The sequence below is a fragment of the Tenrec ecaudatus genome, chromosome 13 (genome assembly GCF_050624435.1).
Source record: "Tenrec ecaudatus isolate mTenEca1 chromosome 13, mTenEca1.hap1, whole genome shotgun sequence".
Lineage (NCBI taxonomy): Eukaryota > Metazoa > Chordata > Mammalia > Afrosoricida > Tenrecidae > Tenrec > Tenrec ecaudatus.
The window spans coordinates 46796241-46809790 of NC_134542.1; the positions used below are offsets into that span (position 1 = coordinate 46796241).

The 13550-nt window shown below is 41.2% G+C and overlaps 1 protein-coding gene across 1 annotated transcript in view; it reads left to right on the plus strand.

Moving 5' to 3' along the window:
* Window positions 1–7806, plus strand: part of TMEFF2 (transmembrane protein with EGF like and two follistatin like domains 2) — a 293002-nt gene extending 285196 nt beyond the window's left edge. Inside the window, exons 8-10 of the mRNA XM_075528996.1 lie at window positions 1623–1746; window positions 3917–4075; window positions 7456–7806. Coding sequence (XP_075385111.1) covers window positions 1623–1746; window positions 3917–4075; window positions 7456–7552 — 380 coding nt within the window. The 3' untranslated portion in view covers window positions 7553–7806. The remainder of the gene's footprint in view (window positions 1–1622; window positions 1747–3916; window positions 4076–7455) is intronic.
* The last annotated feature ends 5744 nt before the right edge of the window (window positions 7807–13550 follow it).

Here is a 13550-nt window from a genome sequence, read left to right on the forward strand (position 1 = left end):
AACACTATCCCCTTCAGTTTTGTTCACTGACACGGCAATTTGCTACTGAAAACCCCATGCCGCAAACGGCCAAAGTAGCCTGAAGGAATGGATCGGAAACCAGATGAGAAAGAGCTGTAGATCCTCTTCCTGCTCCGCCTGGAAATCATGCCCTCATTTAATGGCAGCAAGATCAGTGATGGAGTCTTATAATGCAAAAAGGATCGCCTGAGAGCGTAGCTAACGCAACACAGAGAACAAATAAATGGGGTCTCCACATTAGTTGTCATCTTCATGGTAAACTTCATGTAGCACTACTCTGGGTCTATGAATTGAAAAATGAGTCATCTTCCCTAAGTGCCCAACTATCCCTGCACTAAACCTACTTAACAACTTACTTCAAAGATAGATGTTTTGTGATGGTTCCTAGATCTTAAAATGTGTAGCTATTTTACAGCTCTGCTTAAATATGAAGAGCTTGCCTCTTTCATTAGTGCCAAAGGAAGTCATTCTCCTGAGGAATATGCTCACTGTGAGCCAAAAAATGTAAAGGATTAGCTATAATAAAGAGTATATCCTAATGGACAGATAATAGGAAATACTTTATTCCATAAACAGAGTAATCCATTCAGATTCTCCCATTACTGATAACAAATTAGTACTTGTTAATATATTTCTACTGAAGACCAAAACAGTTCTGTTTCTTGTGTATTTGGGGAGGAACTCTCAGATGATCTAGTTTTCATTATAAAATGAACATACAAATAACCTCACAAGACCCTTTAGCTGTATGCCACAGTCCGCGGCGATCGTATCTGGATGAACGGGGGTAGGAGGTGACCGTGTAAGCACCGTGTCATAGAAGCGTCAGAAAACCCATGGAGCTTACCTTCTAACACGGGCAACTTTCTTTGTCAGTAAGGACGTTGTTTTTCTTTCTGATAAGTTTAAATTTCACATAACATTGCTAAAATAGGCCAAGTATTTGGCATTGAATATACTTACAATATTCAGTTTGTACTGTTTCAGTATCTATATAAGCGATTCTGGAATGACTTTTGCTCTTTCAATAGCTTGATTTTGGCAATAAAAATGTATGGTTCTAGTCACATTCGTGTTCACAGCACATGATAAAGGATGCCTGAAAGAATACATTTGCTGAAATTTGCATTTGCTTTTGGAAAACCTCTCCTTCACAATTGGAAGTAGTCATATTTTAACTTTTAAGCTCCCACCTTGAGAAAGTATCAAGATGTTGGAGCATTTTACTCTGAGGGACATTATGCTGGGCTTTGAAATTCAAACAAAATAAGATGTTCCTCCTTAGATTATTTTATGATCAATGTACACTCTAAACACAAGGAAAATTAAAGCTGTCTGAAAACTCACAGAGACATCACTGGCTGTTAAAGGCGTAGGAAATTGCATAAAAACGTACAAAGCACTGGGTAATTTTGCAGTTTCTTCTCTAAACACACTTGTCAAGATGTCTGCCTTTCAGTTCTTTCTTCTGAAGTAGGGCCTTTGAGTTCTTACCCTTGAGCTATCTTGGCTGACTGTAGCATTGCATCTTAATGTGCTGCTTGATCCGACCAGGCCACGACGGTCCTTACAGGGGTGCTTGCGTTTACCTGTGTTCACAGAGAATGCTAACAAATTAGAAGAAAGTGCCAGAGAACACCACATACCTTGTCCAGAACACTATAATGGCTTCTGCATGCACGGCAAGTGTGAGCATGCCATCAATACGCAGGAGCCCTCTTGCAGGTAACATTTTCATTCTCTAACTCTTTAAATGCAAAAACTAAGAAATGTAGAAACTCAATATTAGCTGTTCACAACAAATTGGTTGCCATTTTGCCTGCATAGGTGATCAACAGCAGAACTTCTCTCTGCCTCTCCTGCACGTGCACACACACACACACACACACACACATGCGGGGGGAAGCGTGAAAGGGGGTCTCCCGCTGTCAAGCACTAAGTAGCATATCCTTCTAATAGGAATTTGAAAGCAAACGTTGCGCTCCCTGAAAACACAGATGTTTCTGTGTTCGTGTGTTCAACACTCTTTTCCCAAAACTGCCCTGAACCTCTAACAGTGCTTGGCACCTAGAAGGTGCTCAAGAACTGTGTCTTTAAAAGTGGACAGGCCTTCCTCTGCATTCAGTAACATAGGTGCCTAGGAGAGTGCATGTCTTCTGTCACCCTGATGGCCGTCTAATGTGGACCATCTTGGCTTCACCAATCACAGCCGTCCTGCCCAGGAGCCTGGGACAGTGATGTGAATTACTCCGTAGGTCTCCACCATCCCAAACTCAGAGGAGACACAAAGAAATTGCTTGTCTAGATCTGCTTCATAAAAAGAAATTGCCCTTGCATTCACGGTTAAAATATAATTATTTCAGAGATGGTTCTTACCATCTCATTTCAAAATGAAAAAGAAAGGTTTTATTTACATTACTGTTATAGGAAGCGGGTCTACAAATTTTGTGAAAATGGAATTATGATGAGATTTTCCCCAGAATTTTGAAGTTCCCTTATGTATTAGTGGCGTAGGGAAAAATAATGGCCCTGTATCCAATCAAAGGAATTTTATTCTCCTCTGTGTGTGTTTATCTGTTTCTCTCTTTCCTCTTCTCCAGCCCCCCTTTTCCCTTTAACTCTCCCTACCTCTTCCCCTCCGTCCCTCTTTCCATCAATCCAAGGCTCCCCTCTGCTCCCTCCATCTTTCTATACCTCTCTCCCTCTCATCTTTTCAAGATCTGTCTTCCTTTCCTGTTGCCATCACGGCATCCATGACCACCTGCCTTCTAGAGAAAGAGAGGGCACTCCTGCTGCTCCTAGGCAGGAGCTCCATTATTCAACCCTTCCTAAGCCAAAGGGAAGATCTCAAGATGTAGTTCAAAGATATTAAATGTGAAATTCCAAAAGAGTTTGCAAAATCAATGGCAAGTTGATTTCCTTTCATATATTTTGGATAAAATTCACTTCTCATTTTATGGTCAAATGCTTATTTTCACATGCATGTTGTCTTCCTGGGATTTCTGAGCAAGGGTTAAGCCATAAGGGAGAGGCAAATGTCATTCTGGGAGAATCACACATAGCCGTGGGTGCTTTTCAGAATGGTTTTGCTATAATATAATTGTGTATTTGTTTGCCAACAAAATTGAACTCTGAGATCAGCAGATGACTGTTAACAGTAAATTAGAGAGATGACATTTTTGTGCTATTGGTGACAATACTTTTAACACTTGCTCTGATAGTATCACAGGAAATGGATTATTACTTTTTAAAAATAGCTCTGGTTTATACATTCAGAACATCAGAAACAAATATTTCTCAGGTAGCTATACTGACTTAGGTTGAATAAAAATTAAGATAAAAATACTTGTAGGAGTCACCTAAAAATATAGAAAGATCCCTTATTCTTAAACCTCTATTATCTTTCTGTATTGTCATCAAAGGCAGCATTTGCGCAAGGACAAAATCCAGAAGCAAGAAGGGTGAGGATAGAAGGAGGAACAGAAATAGAAAACACGGGGGGAAACTGGCCTAAGGTATACTACATTGTGGGGATTGCAATCAATGACATGAAACAATATGTGATGAATTACTGAATGGAAAACGGAATTGCTCTGTAAAGCTTCAACCAATTTACAACAAGAAGCTTAAAAAATATTTACCAATCATCTTATGTTCAAAGTCCAGTATTAAAAGTATGCCAAGAAATCAGACCTCTTTCAAACTACGTATGCAAAGAGACCATGTTGAAAATTCATAGCTAGGAAACTTACCCATAAATTAGTACTGTCTTAGGGAAATAAAAAAGGTGAGAAGAAGATAACCTGAGTTTTCTGATAAAGTACCTATTCTTATGAGCCATCTATAAAAATGAATCTGGCAGCTATCAGTAACTATATATGATATTTTCTTCCAGATGCGATGCTGGCTATACTGGACAACACTGTGAGAAAAAGGACTATAGTGTTCTATATGTTGTTCCTGGTCCTGTACGCTTTCAGTACGTCTTAATTGCAGCGGTGATTGGAACGATTCAGATTGCTGTCATCTGTGTGGTGGTCCTGTGCATCACAAGGTCAGTAACTGGACTCAGCAACCACCCAGGTGGGGGATATGTTGTCCTAATCAAATCGCTCTGATCATAGGTAACATCACGTACTCTGCAAGCCTGTTTCCTTGCAAATAAGAGCACTTCAGTAGGCAATTTGAGATGCCGGTTTTCATGCTGGAGTGGTACAAATGGTTTTTATGATTTTTGCCTTATGATGAGTCTTCCTTATGGTCGACTCAAAGTCAGCTCCCCCTAATTTATTATGTCAATGATTGTTTAAACATGCATTTCTCTTTTAACTCTAAAATTCAGGCTTCATTCAAACTACTAGATAATTATTTAAATAATCAGTCCCCTTACTTACTTTCCAAATTAGTATCCCAAATAAGTTCAGGGCATATTTTGTACTGGGTCTAAATAATTATCGAATTACATATTTTATCCATAGATTATATTTCTAAGTATAACCTGCAAATATAGTAAATGTCAACATATATATGGAATATATTTTATCCTAAATAAAGATTACACAGTATTTTAATCACCAAATGCAAAGAAAATCACTCATGCAAAAAAATTGTCTTATGAAAAATATTTGATATATCAAAACAAACTGCCAACATAACAAAAATAATACTACCTTCCTAATCCAATCAATCAGCAACTGGTGAACTAGGTTGAGAGATTTAGAATCTCATCAAGTTTTGATAGGAAAGGAGACTCGGTAAAGTTTAATTTGGGGCTTGGAGTAAAGCAGTGAGCCCAGATATTTGCTAAACCTTCTTAGCATTCAGACCACAGCAACAAAGAAATTACATTTGAAACCAAATAGTTATGTATTTCTAGGTAACCAGAAAAAGTTACTGTAGGTCTTTCTTTCTGGCTAGGTTTCCCTGTTTTCAAAGTTCCAAAGACGTTTTCAGGGTTTTTCCCAAATTCTCCAGCCACAACTCACTTAGACCTTCATTCCTTCGTACCGCTCTCCAGTAAAACAGAATGCTTCTCCAAGAGTTATTTTCAGAAGAGGCGAAAATAAAGTATCGTTTCTTTAGGAAACAGAGCCATAAGGCGCCTCGGTATCTGTATGCTGCCCCATGTTCTTTGGGGACAGGTGTGGCATTTGCTCTTGAGAAGGAGGAAATACGGCCCATAAATCCTGCCTGGCTCAAAGGCTTAAGGAAAGATCATCGACAGGAGCTTTGGGCTGCTCTCACCCAAGTTGAGTTCATCAACTCGACTGTCACATTTTGATGCCAAGTGCATCACTGGATTATATTAAAATAGAAGCTGGGAACCTAAAGAGAACTCAAGGAACCCAAAATACTGAGTATTAAAAATAGAAGGCCTGCCTCTCCATTACGATAAGCATCTCAAATTGGCTAACAGCTGGATAATACTGTGAAAAATGAAATTCATATTTAATGGATATAATCTCAAAACAATATGATCGATACTTTGGGTGTGACAAAAATGCAAAAGTTTAAATGTGTCATCCGATGTTTGCAAGTCTGTTAGAAACTCACATTTCCATCCAGTAATCACATTTCCACTTCTGGCTCATGGCGGCACCACTGGTGTCAGAGGATAACTGTGTGTCCCATAGGGCGGCTAAGAGCTCATTTATTTTGGGGGAAGTAGATAGCCAGGCTTATTTTCGGTGGTGTCTCAAAAACTTAAACCCCTATCCCTTCAGTTACCAGCCTAGTGAACTACATATTTGCACCATCCAAGCACTCCAGTGCCACCCTTACCACGCTAGACACATTTTATGGGTGTCCATTTAGCGTGTTGTATTATAACATGCAGTGGTACATGCAACATTCACAGAAGGCTGAGAAATAAGGGTCTAATTATACACAGAGTCTATGTGCTGCTCATATGAAGGGGCTTTAAGACGTTTATAGAAAAATGGAATTAAAACCTAATGTCACTTTTCCACCCTGAATTTTGAAGCCCTCCCATCTATTTAATGCTTAAAAACTGCTTAAGGTGGTCTCCAATTTAGAAGAAACCATTTCATCAAGTCATATGGCCTTTCTTTATTTTCCGTGTTAAATTCATGTCCCTCCTATATGCTTTTAAGAAAGAAAAAGAATACACAAATCAAATTAGCATCATCCGGATGCATTTCCAAAATCTCCTGTACCCCACCAACCCTCCAAAGCTTTCCCAGAAGTCATATTGGTTCCTAAGCCACACCAGCAGCCCACGTAGACCCACTCCACTTACTTGACAGCGTGCTCCTCAAAAACAAGTTTTCTAGCACAGAAACCGGAAGGTTTTGTCTGTCCTCTCCCACAGGAAATTCTAGTTTCCTGTGACTTGGCCACACTTAACTATCAAGACCTGTTCTTAATACCGAGTGATAAACAGATTTGCAAAAACATACCAAGCGGAGGCCCCTTGTTGCTTCCTAATTTGCTGTTAACCACCTCCTGACTCATTCTCTGCTCTCCCCTGGTCCTCGCTTTCACGGTCTCTTGTCCTCTGCCAACTTTCTAACTCCATACACCCCGGTACTGTTCTTCACTCCGGGTCAGACCAGATCCTTCCTAAACAACCAGTATCTTGCACCAAAAGATATGAGAGCTCGATTGCTGATCATTTTCCCGACAGCTTACTGAGAGTATGATTTCCAGCTCCATGTTGGTTTTGTCAGACCTACAGAACACAGACAGATAACTTTCATTCACACGCACGGAAGCATGCACACAGTTTCCCATATTCCACAGCTCTTTGTAATTGGATCTTATATGAACTTGCATTGATTTTCTTCTTTATATAGTCAAAGCATTCTTTTATTACAAAGAATGCTATCTCCAATCTTTTTAGGTAATTTGAATGAACTTTAGCTTTATATGAAAGCCAAGTAATTGAAACCTGTTTATGTCTGTGACTTATGGGATTAATTTACAAAAATATTAGGCTGACCCCAAAACAGCATTCCTTTCCATCAGAGCTCGGGAATGAACACTTGGCCCATTCCCTAGCACTGAAATGCCAGTATAACATTTATCCTTAAGACATTCAAAATAAGAAATGGTTGAAGACCTTTAGAGTGAATTTCGATGAGCCCACGGCTTGCTTGATTGCCCCGAGCTCACTCATTCCTTGTGTTTAATGAGTAAGCAGCAGAAGGCCAGGTAAATGTATTCTTCTTCTTCAACGTCTGCCTCTGTTCTTAAATTCTCCTCCACAGATGCTTAGAGATGACTGCAAGAAGCCAATAAATAAATAAATAAATAAATAAATAAATAAATAGGTTTTTCCAAAATAATTCCAGCTTCCACTATAATGAGTTCTCAGTACTATGATAGTTCACTTACTCCACAGCTTCACTCTGGTAGGATCAAACTGTAGAGGACAGCATGGGACTAAGATTTGTAAACTTTCCAACCTTCTAGGAAATGCCCCAGAAGCAACAGAATTCACAGACAGAAGCAAAATACAGGGCACTACAGTTCAGACAACACCACAAGAGCGTCCACGAGGCTCATCTAACGGGAGCGTGGTTCCACAATGGCCGGACTGCCGGGAGCCTGGACTACACAATACAGTATTATAGACAAAAGAATAAGACGAGATCTACACATGTTGCCTTGCATTTGTGGTAATCTACACCAATGAAAACATGTACTACAGCTATATTTGATTATGTATGGATATATTTGAAATAGTATACATTGTCTTGATGTTTTTCTGTAATGTAAATAAACTATTTATATCACACAATATAGTTTTTTCTTTCCCATGTATTTGTTATATATAATAAATACTCAGTGATGAGAAAAACAATGGCATTCTTAAATTCTCGGTATCTCCTAACCGTACATACAGTCAGCCTAGTCCAATCTGTACAGGTTCCAGTATTTCATCTTTCCCCACATCTTGAGACAGAACACTCGTTTATACAGGACTCCGTGGCTAGTTTTTGAGTGGTTCCAAGATCAAGGGAAATGATGGTTATTGGAAAATAGAAAAAATAATTTACTTTATATCGAGTGAGGATAAAATATTTCAGATCTTTGAATCATCTCGATTTCATCAACTTTCTTCCCTAGTCTTCCATTTTCATCCCCAGAGCAGAAAAATCTCTGGCATATAAATGAAATCAAAAAAGAAGTGGGGTGGGAGGGTTTTATAACTCATAAAGGAGAGGGAGAGAAGATATTGGTTTTTATTTGGGAAGCAGTTTAGAATCTCCCAATAAAGAATATATATCCAAAGGGTCCTTGAGCAATGTACAACTCTGAGTGCCAAAATTTATTTCATCTAGGTGAGTGAAATTAACAACTGGGGGAAAATTTAATAAAGTCATTAAATATGAAACATCAAAATCACAAATTCTCAGAAGCACCTTGCTGTATTTATAGTATATGGTTCTTTGAAACGAAGATAGAATCATAGCTAAATACTTCATGACCAGCTTTCTGGTTCATGTGGAACGGTTCCTGGAAATGGAACTAAGAAAATGCTAATATTTCATGAAATCGGAGACACTTGTTTGGCACATATTTTTATGGTGACAAAAGCAAGAAAATCCCTCAGCATCAGCAAGACCTCGGTGGGATGTTGGCATGGGATTTAATTGGCTCAATTAAAGAACACAAGTACGTTTAATCGGTTTGTTTAGAAGAAGTAAATTGTGAACACTTTCAAACAATCAATGAAAAATATAATAAGGTGAAATAATTGCCTTATTCCCATTGTTCTCTGCATAATTATTCATGGGTAATATAGTAAATCTAAACAAACCTCTTCCTTCCCTTCAGATGACGTCTGCATCCCTTTAAAGGACATCACACTGCTCCTTCAAAATGGTACGAATAAGGCACACACATCAAACCAACACTTTCTGAATATCAAATATTCCGTGAAAAGCACAGAATGGTATTTAAGCTATTTACTAAAACATAAATAAAGGTGGCCATCTAAGTAGGATTTAAGACTTTGTAAAAATAATTGTTTTGTTAAGTTAGCCATGACTTTGAACAGTGTTGTTGGCATAATCATTTCTCAAGTGCTTCCATGAATCGGTCCTAAGCTCTTCATAGAAGATAAATTCTTTTTAAACTCCTGCAGGAGCTTTTCCTTTGGCTGACGGATGCGGGAAGTGACAGAGGCGGGGGCACCAGGTCCCCCTCCTCAGAGACAAGCAAAAATGCAGCATCACAGTGCATCAGAGCATCGACGAAAACCATTTCGACTGACGCTGACTCTTAAGCTTTCAAAACAGCTTCCTCCATCAGCTACAGATGAATGTTAGTAGCTATAGTGTAGCAAAGTCCCTGCAGTTACTGATACTATATACTCCTGCTGAAGTCCCTAGGCTCTCACCCCCACCTCCTTTAGAAAATGCACCAATGAATCTCAAGTGAGAAAATATGTGTCGGGCACAATTCAAGGCCGTGGAGAAATAGAAATAAAACATGGCCTCTAAAAGTACTGAAAACCTGCTGAAATATCCCATCTAGCCTCCACTTGCGTACTTGGTATGGTTTGGAATCAATGCTCCTTCACTCTTCAGCAATTTGCTCCTCCACTATCCCTTATACAACATGCTTTCTATATTTCTCTAGCATCTGTGTCGCCCTTGCTTGGCCACACTCTGGATTTTTAATGTCTTTGTTTGAGCATGAAGCTCAGAATTGGACAGCCGCCTGGAGTAAGTCTGCCGAGCGCCGAACGCAGTAGCAATTTCAGAAAGCAACTTGAACTGAGCGTCGTTAGAGCTAAAACTCAAGTCCTACTGTAACCCCTTCATTGCTAGGGAGTCCTGAACAAGTCATTTCATAGCTCAAGATTCAATTTTGGCATCTATAAACAAAGTGGTCACTCCTAGCTCTGGAATTCCAGGATTCAATTTATTCAGAATCTAGACACTCTATGCCTCTTTGCTGCTGCCCCCTAGACCACATTCTCTGATTTTGCATCTTTGTGTCCAATCGGAACTCAACCTTTTTGTTAAATGCACTGCTGGGAGCCGTGTCATCTGTTCAGGTGGCTGTTCGCTCATTACACACTCACGGGGCTCCGGAGCAGCCGCTCAGCCGGGGGAGCCCGAGACAAGGAAGGCGGAGGCTCTGCCTGGAAGCAACTCCCTACCAGCTCAGCCGGGTCCTCTGCACGGACTATCTCACCGTTCTGGGAGAAACGGAGACACATACACGCAATTATAACGAGCGTGGGGCAGGCGGTGAGAAAGATCCATTCCGAGGGCTGGGAAGCCTGAAGGAGAACGCTCTCCTCGTCACGGGACCCTCACGCAATGACCGCACCGCGCTCCTTGCGTATGGTGACTGCTTCCCAAAGGCTGCCCGCAAAATGCTGCCCTCTTCACACGCAACTGTTCTTGACAAGTCCCGGGGAAATGTCCGCCTACGTTCACCTAGCTTCTGTGATTTCCCCGGAGGCCGCGCCGGCCTCGTCTGGTCTCTCGCCTGCATGCGATCAGAAGGGAGAACCGTGTGCGCACGGAGCGTCTCACTGATTCCACAAAACTATATCGGGGCCACTCCCTGCCAGACAGTGTCCTAGGGACGGTGACCTGGATCAACAGGTTTCTGCCCTATGGCTTGCATTCTAGTGGAGGAGGGGGAGAGGGGAGATTTAATTAAACAAGAAACAAGAAAACAGCCAATGTGATGAAGTAGTTAAAAATAGAGTAAGGGGACATGTGGTGACTGCGTGGCAGTGGGTCTCGGTGCCTCCAGGGAGGCGGTGGGATTTCAATCCGCGTCGCTGAAGCCAAACAAAAGGTTCTCAGGCCAAGCTCCACTTGACTAACTACTTCACCGTGGCAAGTGGCCTAAGTACGCTGTACCTCATCTCTAGAAAGGAGAGAAAATGTCCGCCTCTTCCCAATACAACTGATGTGCAAAAACAATCCAGGTTAAATGGCTGGACCAGTGGCATGAACTTCCCATGTATGTTAGCAAATTATTTTTGTATTTTGTAACCATTTTCTAAATATTTGTTGGAAAAGGACATAAAGAAGCAGAACAATAGCTGATCAGCTAAATAATGCATAATTGGAATCACCTGGAATCACAAAATGTGGGCATCAGCAGCTGCGTATCTCAAAGGCAGGTCTCTTCTACCTGTGGAGCCAGGGCGCTGGTGTGGGCTCTGGAGAGCAAGGCAATATGGAGTGAAGAAACAATCGTGCCTCTGGGGTTTGTCCAGTGAGTCCGCCGGCCCGGTGACGGAGGGCACAGAGAATCGGTCTTCCATTTTAAGCGCTGTCTCTCCTGGTAACGCTCAGCTAAGCCTCTCCTGTGTTTCCAGGCCTAGGATAAGTGAGTCAATATTTCAGGACTTTGTAAGGCCAAATGCTTTTCTTTCACAAATCCTGAGAAATCGGTGCAGACTGCTGAAATATGACAGAGGTGATAGCAAAGCCCTATCAGACTCTGCTAATGTTTATCCTCACATGCTGCTCCCCATTTCCTAAGCTACACAGCAACTGCACTGTCGGTTACCCCAAAAAGTAAAAGGAACGGGAAGAATTGCCATCTGGGGTCCACAGTAATTCTTGGGGACCCCGTTTGTTGCCGAGTAGAGCTGCCACAGAGGCTGTGTGACAAGCAGGCAGCCTTTCTCCTGAGATAGCGCCGGTGGGTTCAAGCACCAATCTTTTCGTGAGGAGTGGAGCCCTGACCCATGGGTGTGACCCAAGGCTTCCTTGTACTGCCTGAGGGATATTAATCAGATGGATTAATACTAATTAAAATAATAAACACTTCCTTGTGTGGAAGGTAACCATGAAGCAATGTGATCGATTTTACAACAGCACATAAGCAGACAAGGAACTCCAGTGGCATAGTGGTTAGCCACAGACTGCTCACATCCTGGTCAGCAGGTTTGAAGCCAATGGCTTCCCTGAGGGAGGAAGATGGAGCTTTCTTCTCTCATAAAGAGGTCGTCTTGGAAGCCCACGGGGATTGCTGAGTGTCAGGATTGACCTGGTGACAGTGAGTTTGGTTTTTGGAAACTAGCAAATGAAAGTTACCCTTTAAAATCAGCATCAGGAAGATAGGTGCAATGTGTGTCCACCTAGCTACTCACAGACCTCTTTCCACCCATTCTGGGTCTGGGTATCTTGATCGACACTTATCTCCCATAAGTCCTTGAATAGCAATTTTACCTTCAGTATTTTTGTTGTTGTTCTTTAATTTCACGTTGACTATTAATGTTCCTTATTTCCTTTGCCGCAAATAAGAAGTGAAGGAGAACATGTTCAGCTTGATTTTTCCAAACCAAATTTAACCTAACCCCCAAATCTAACTTTGAGGTAATGAGAAATCTGAAATCGAATCTTTTAAGAAAGATGGGCGCCAGAAAGTGTCCTGGTCCTCGCTTGCTGCCATTGTGAGACTTCCTAGCTCTTCTGGTCAATTGAAGGGCTTCATTTCCCCCAGTCTTGCCACAGAGATTTCCCCGAGGCACCAACCATCCCAATTCACCCCATTTCTATTTCTGGTCTCCTGAGCAGGGTACACTTCAGAGGGAGCAGCAGCCAACTTTAAGGCAAGTCACCGCTATTAGAGAAATGCTTTGCTGCTCTGAGTGTCTCTGCTCCTGGGCTTCTTGCCATTCTCCAGAGATCTCACATCCTAGTCTCTCTCCTCACTTCATAGAGGATCCGAGAAGCTCTGGTGCCTCCTCTCTCTGGTTTAATCTGATTTCATTCTCCTCCATAAATCCAGAGACCTTGAAACAAAAGCCTTTTTTACGAATCCAGCTCAACAAACAAAGCACACAGGAATGTCCTGATTTGTCATTGCAATGCATGTCATTATTAATAAATAATGTGTTAAATAATGTCATGATTAATAAATACAACTCATTCAAGGGGGTTTCAAGAAGTTTGAAAATATGGAATTAAAGGTAATGAAGCTTCTCTGTAAATTTTGTGAAGCCCCTTCTTACTTGCTAAAGCAACACAATTGTGTTATGTCATGTGTCTGCAACTAACTGTCCAGAGCTTCCTCTGTAAGTCTTGGAGACTGACCTAAGCAATGTCTCCATAATTGTCCTTGTGACCAGCTTGCTTCTGCCTAGATCCACAGATACCAAAGCAGCCTTACCCTCCATTCACCTTGAGGATACTTTATTGCTTTGTCATCTCTGGGAGCCCCTCCAGGGCTAGAGAAGCCCAGGCTTGCCATTTGACTATCTCGTACCCATAATGCACATACTCCCAGAGTGCCATTTCTCCAGGAGTTGATGCTCCATGCCTAAGGTTAAACTTGGGCCGTAACTGGTGCTAATCAGTGAACGGATTTCTCTTCCAAGCTGAATCCTCTTTCCTCGTCGATGCCTCTTTCCCTGCCTTCTCTGAAGCGCTCTTTGAAGAAAGCATTTTGGGTCAAAACCATAAGTTAAAAAGCAATATAACATTAAACACCATAGAAATGGTATTAAGAAGTATATTTAGTTTTACTTTCAGGGTTTTTTTTAGTTTTTAAAAGCTTGCTACTTGATTTTACTCAAAAGT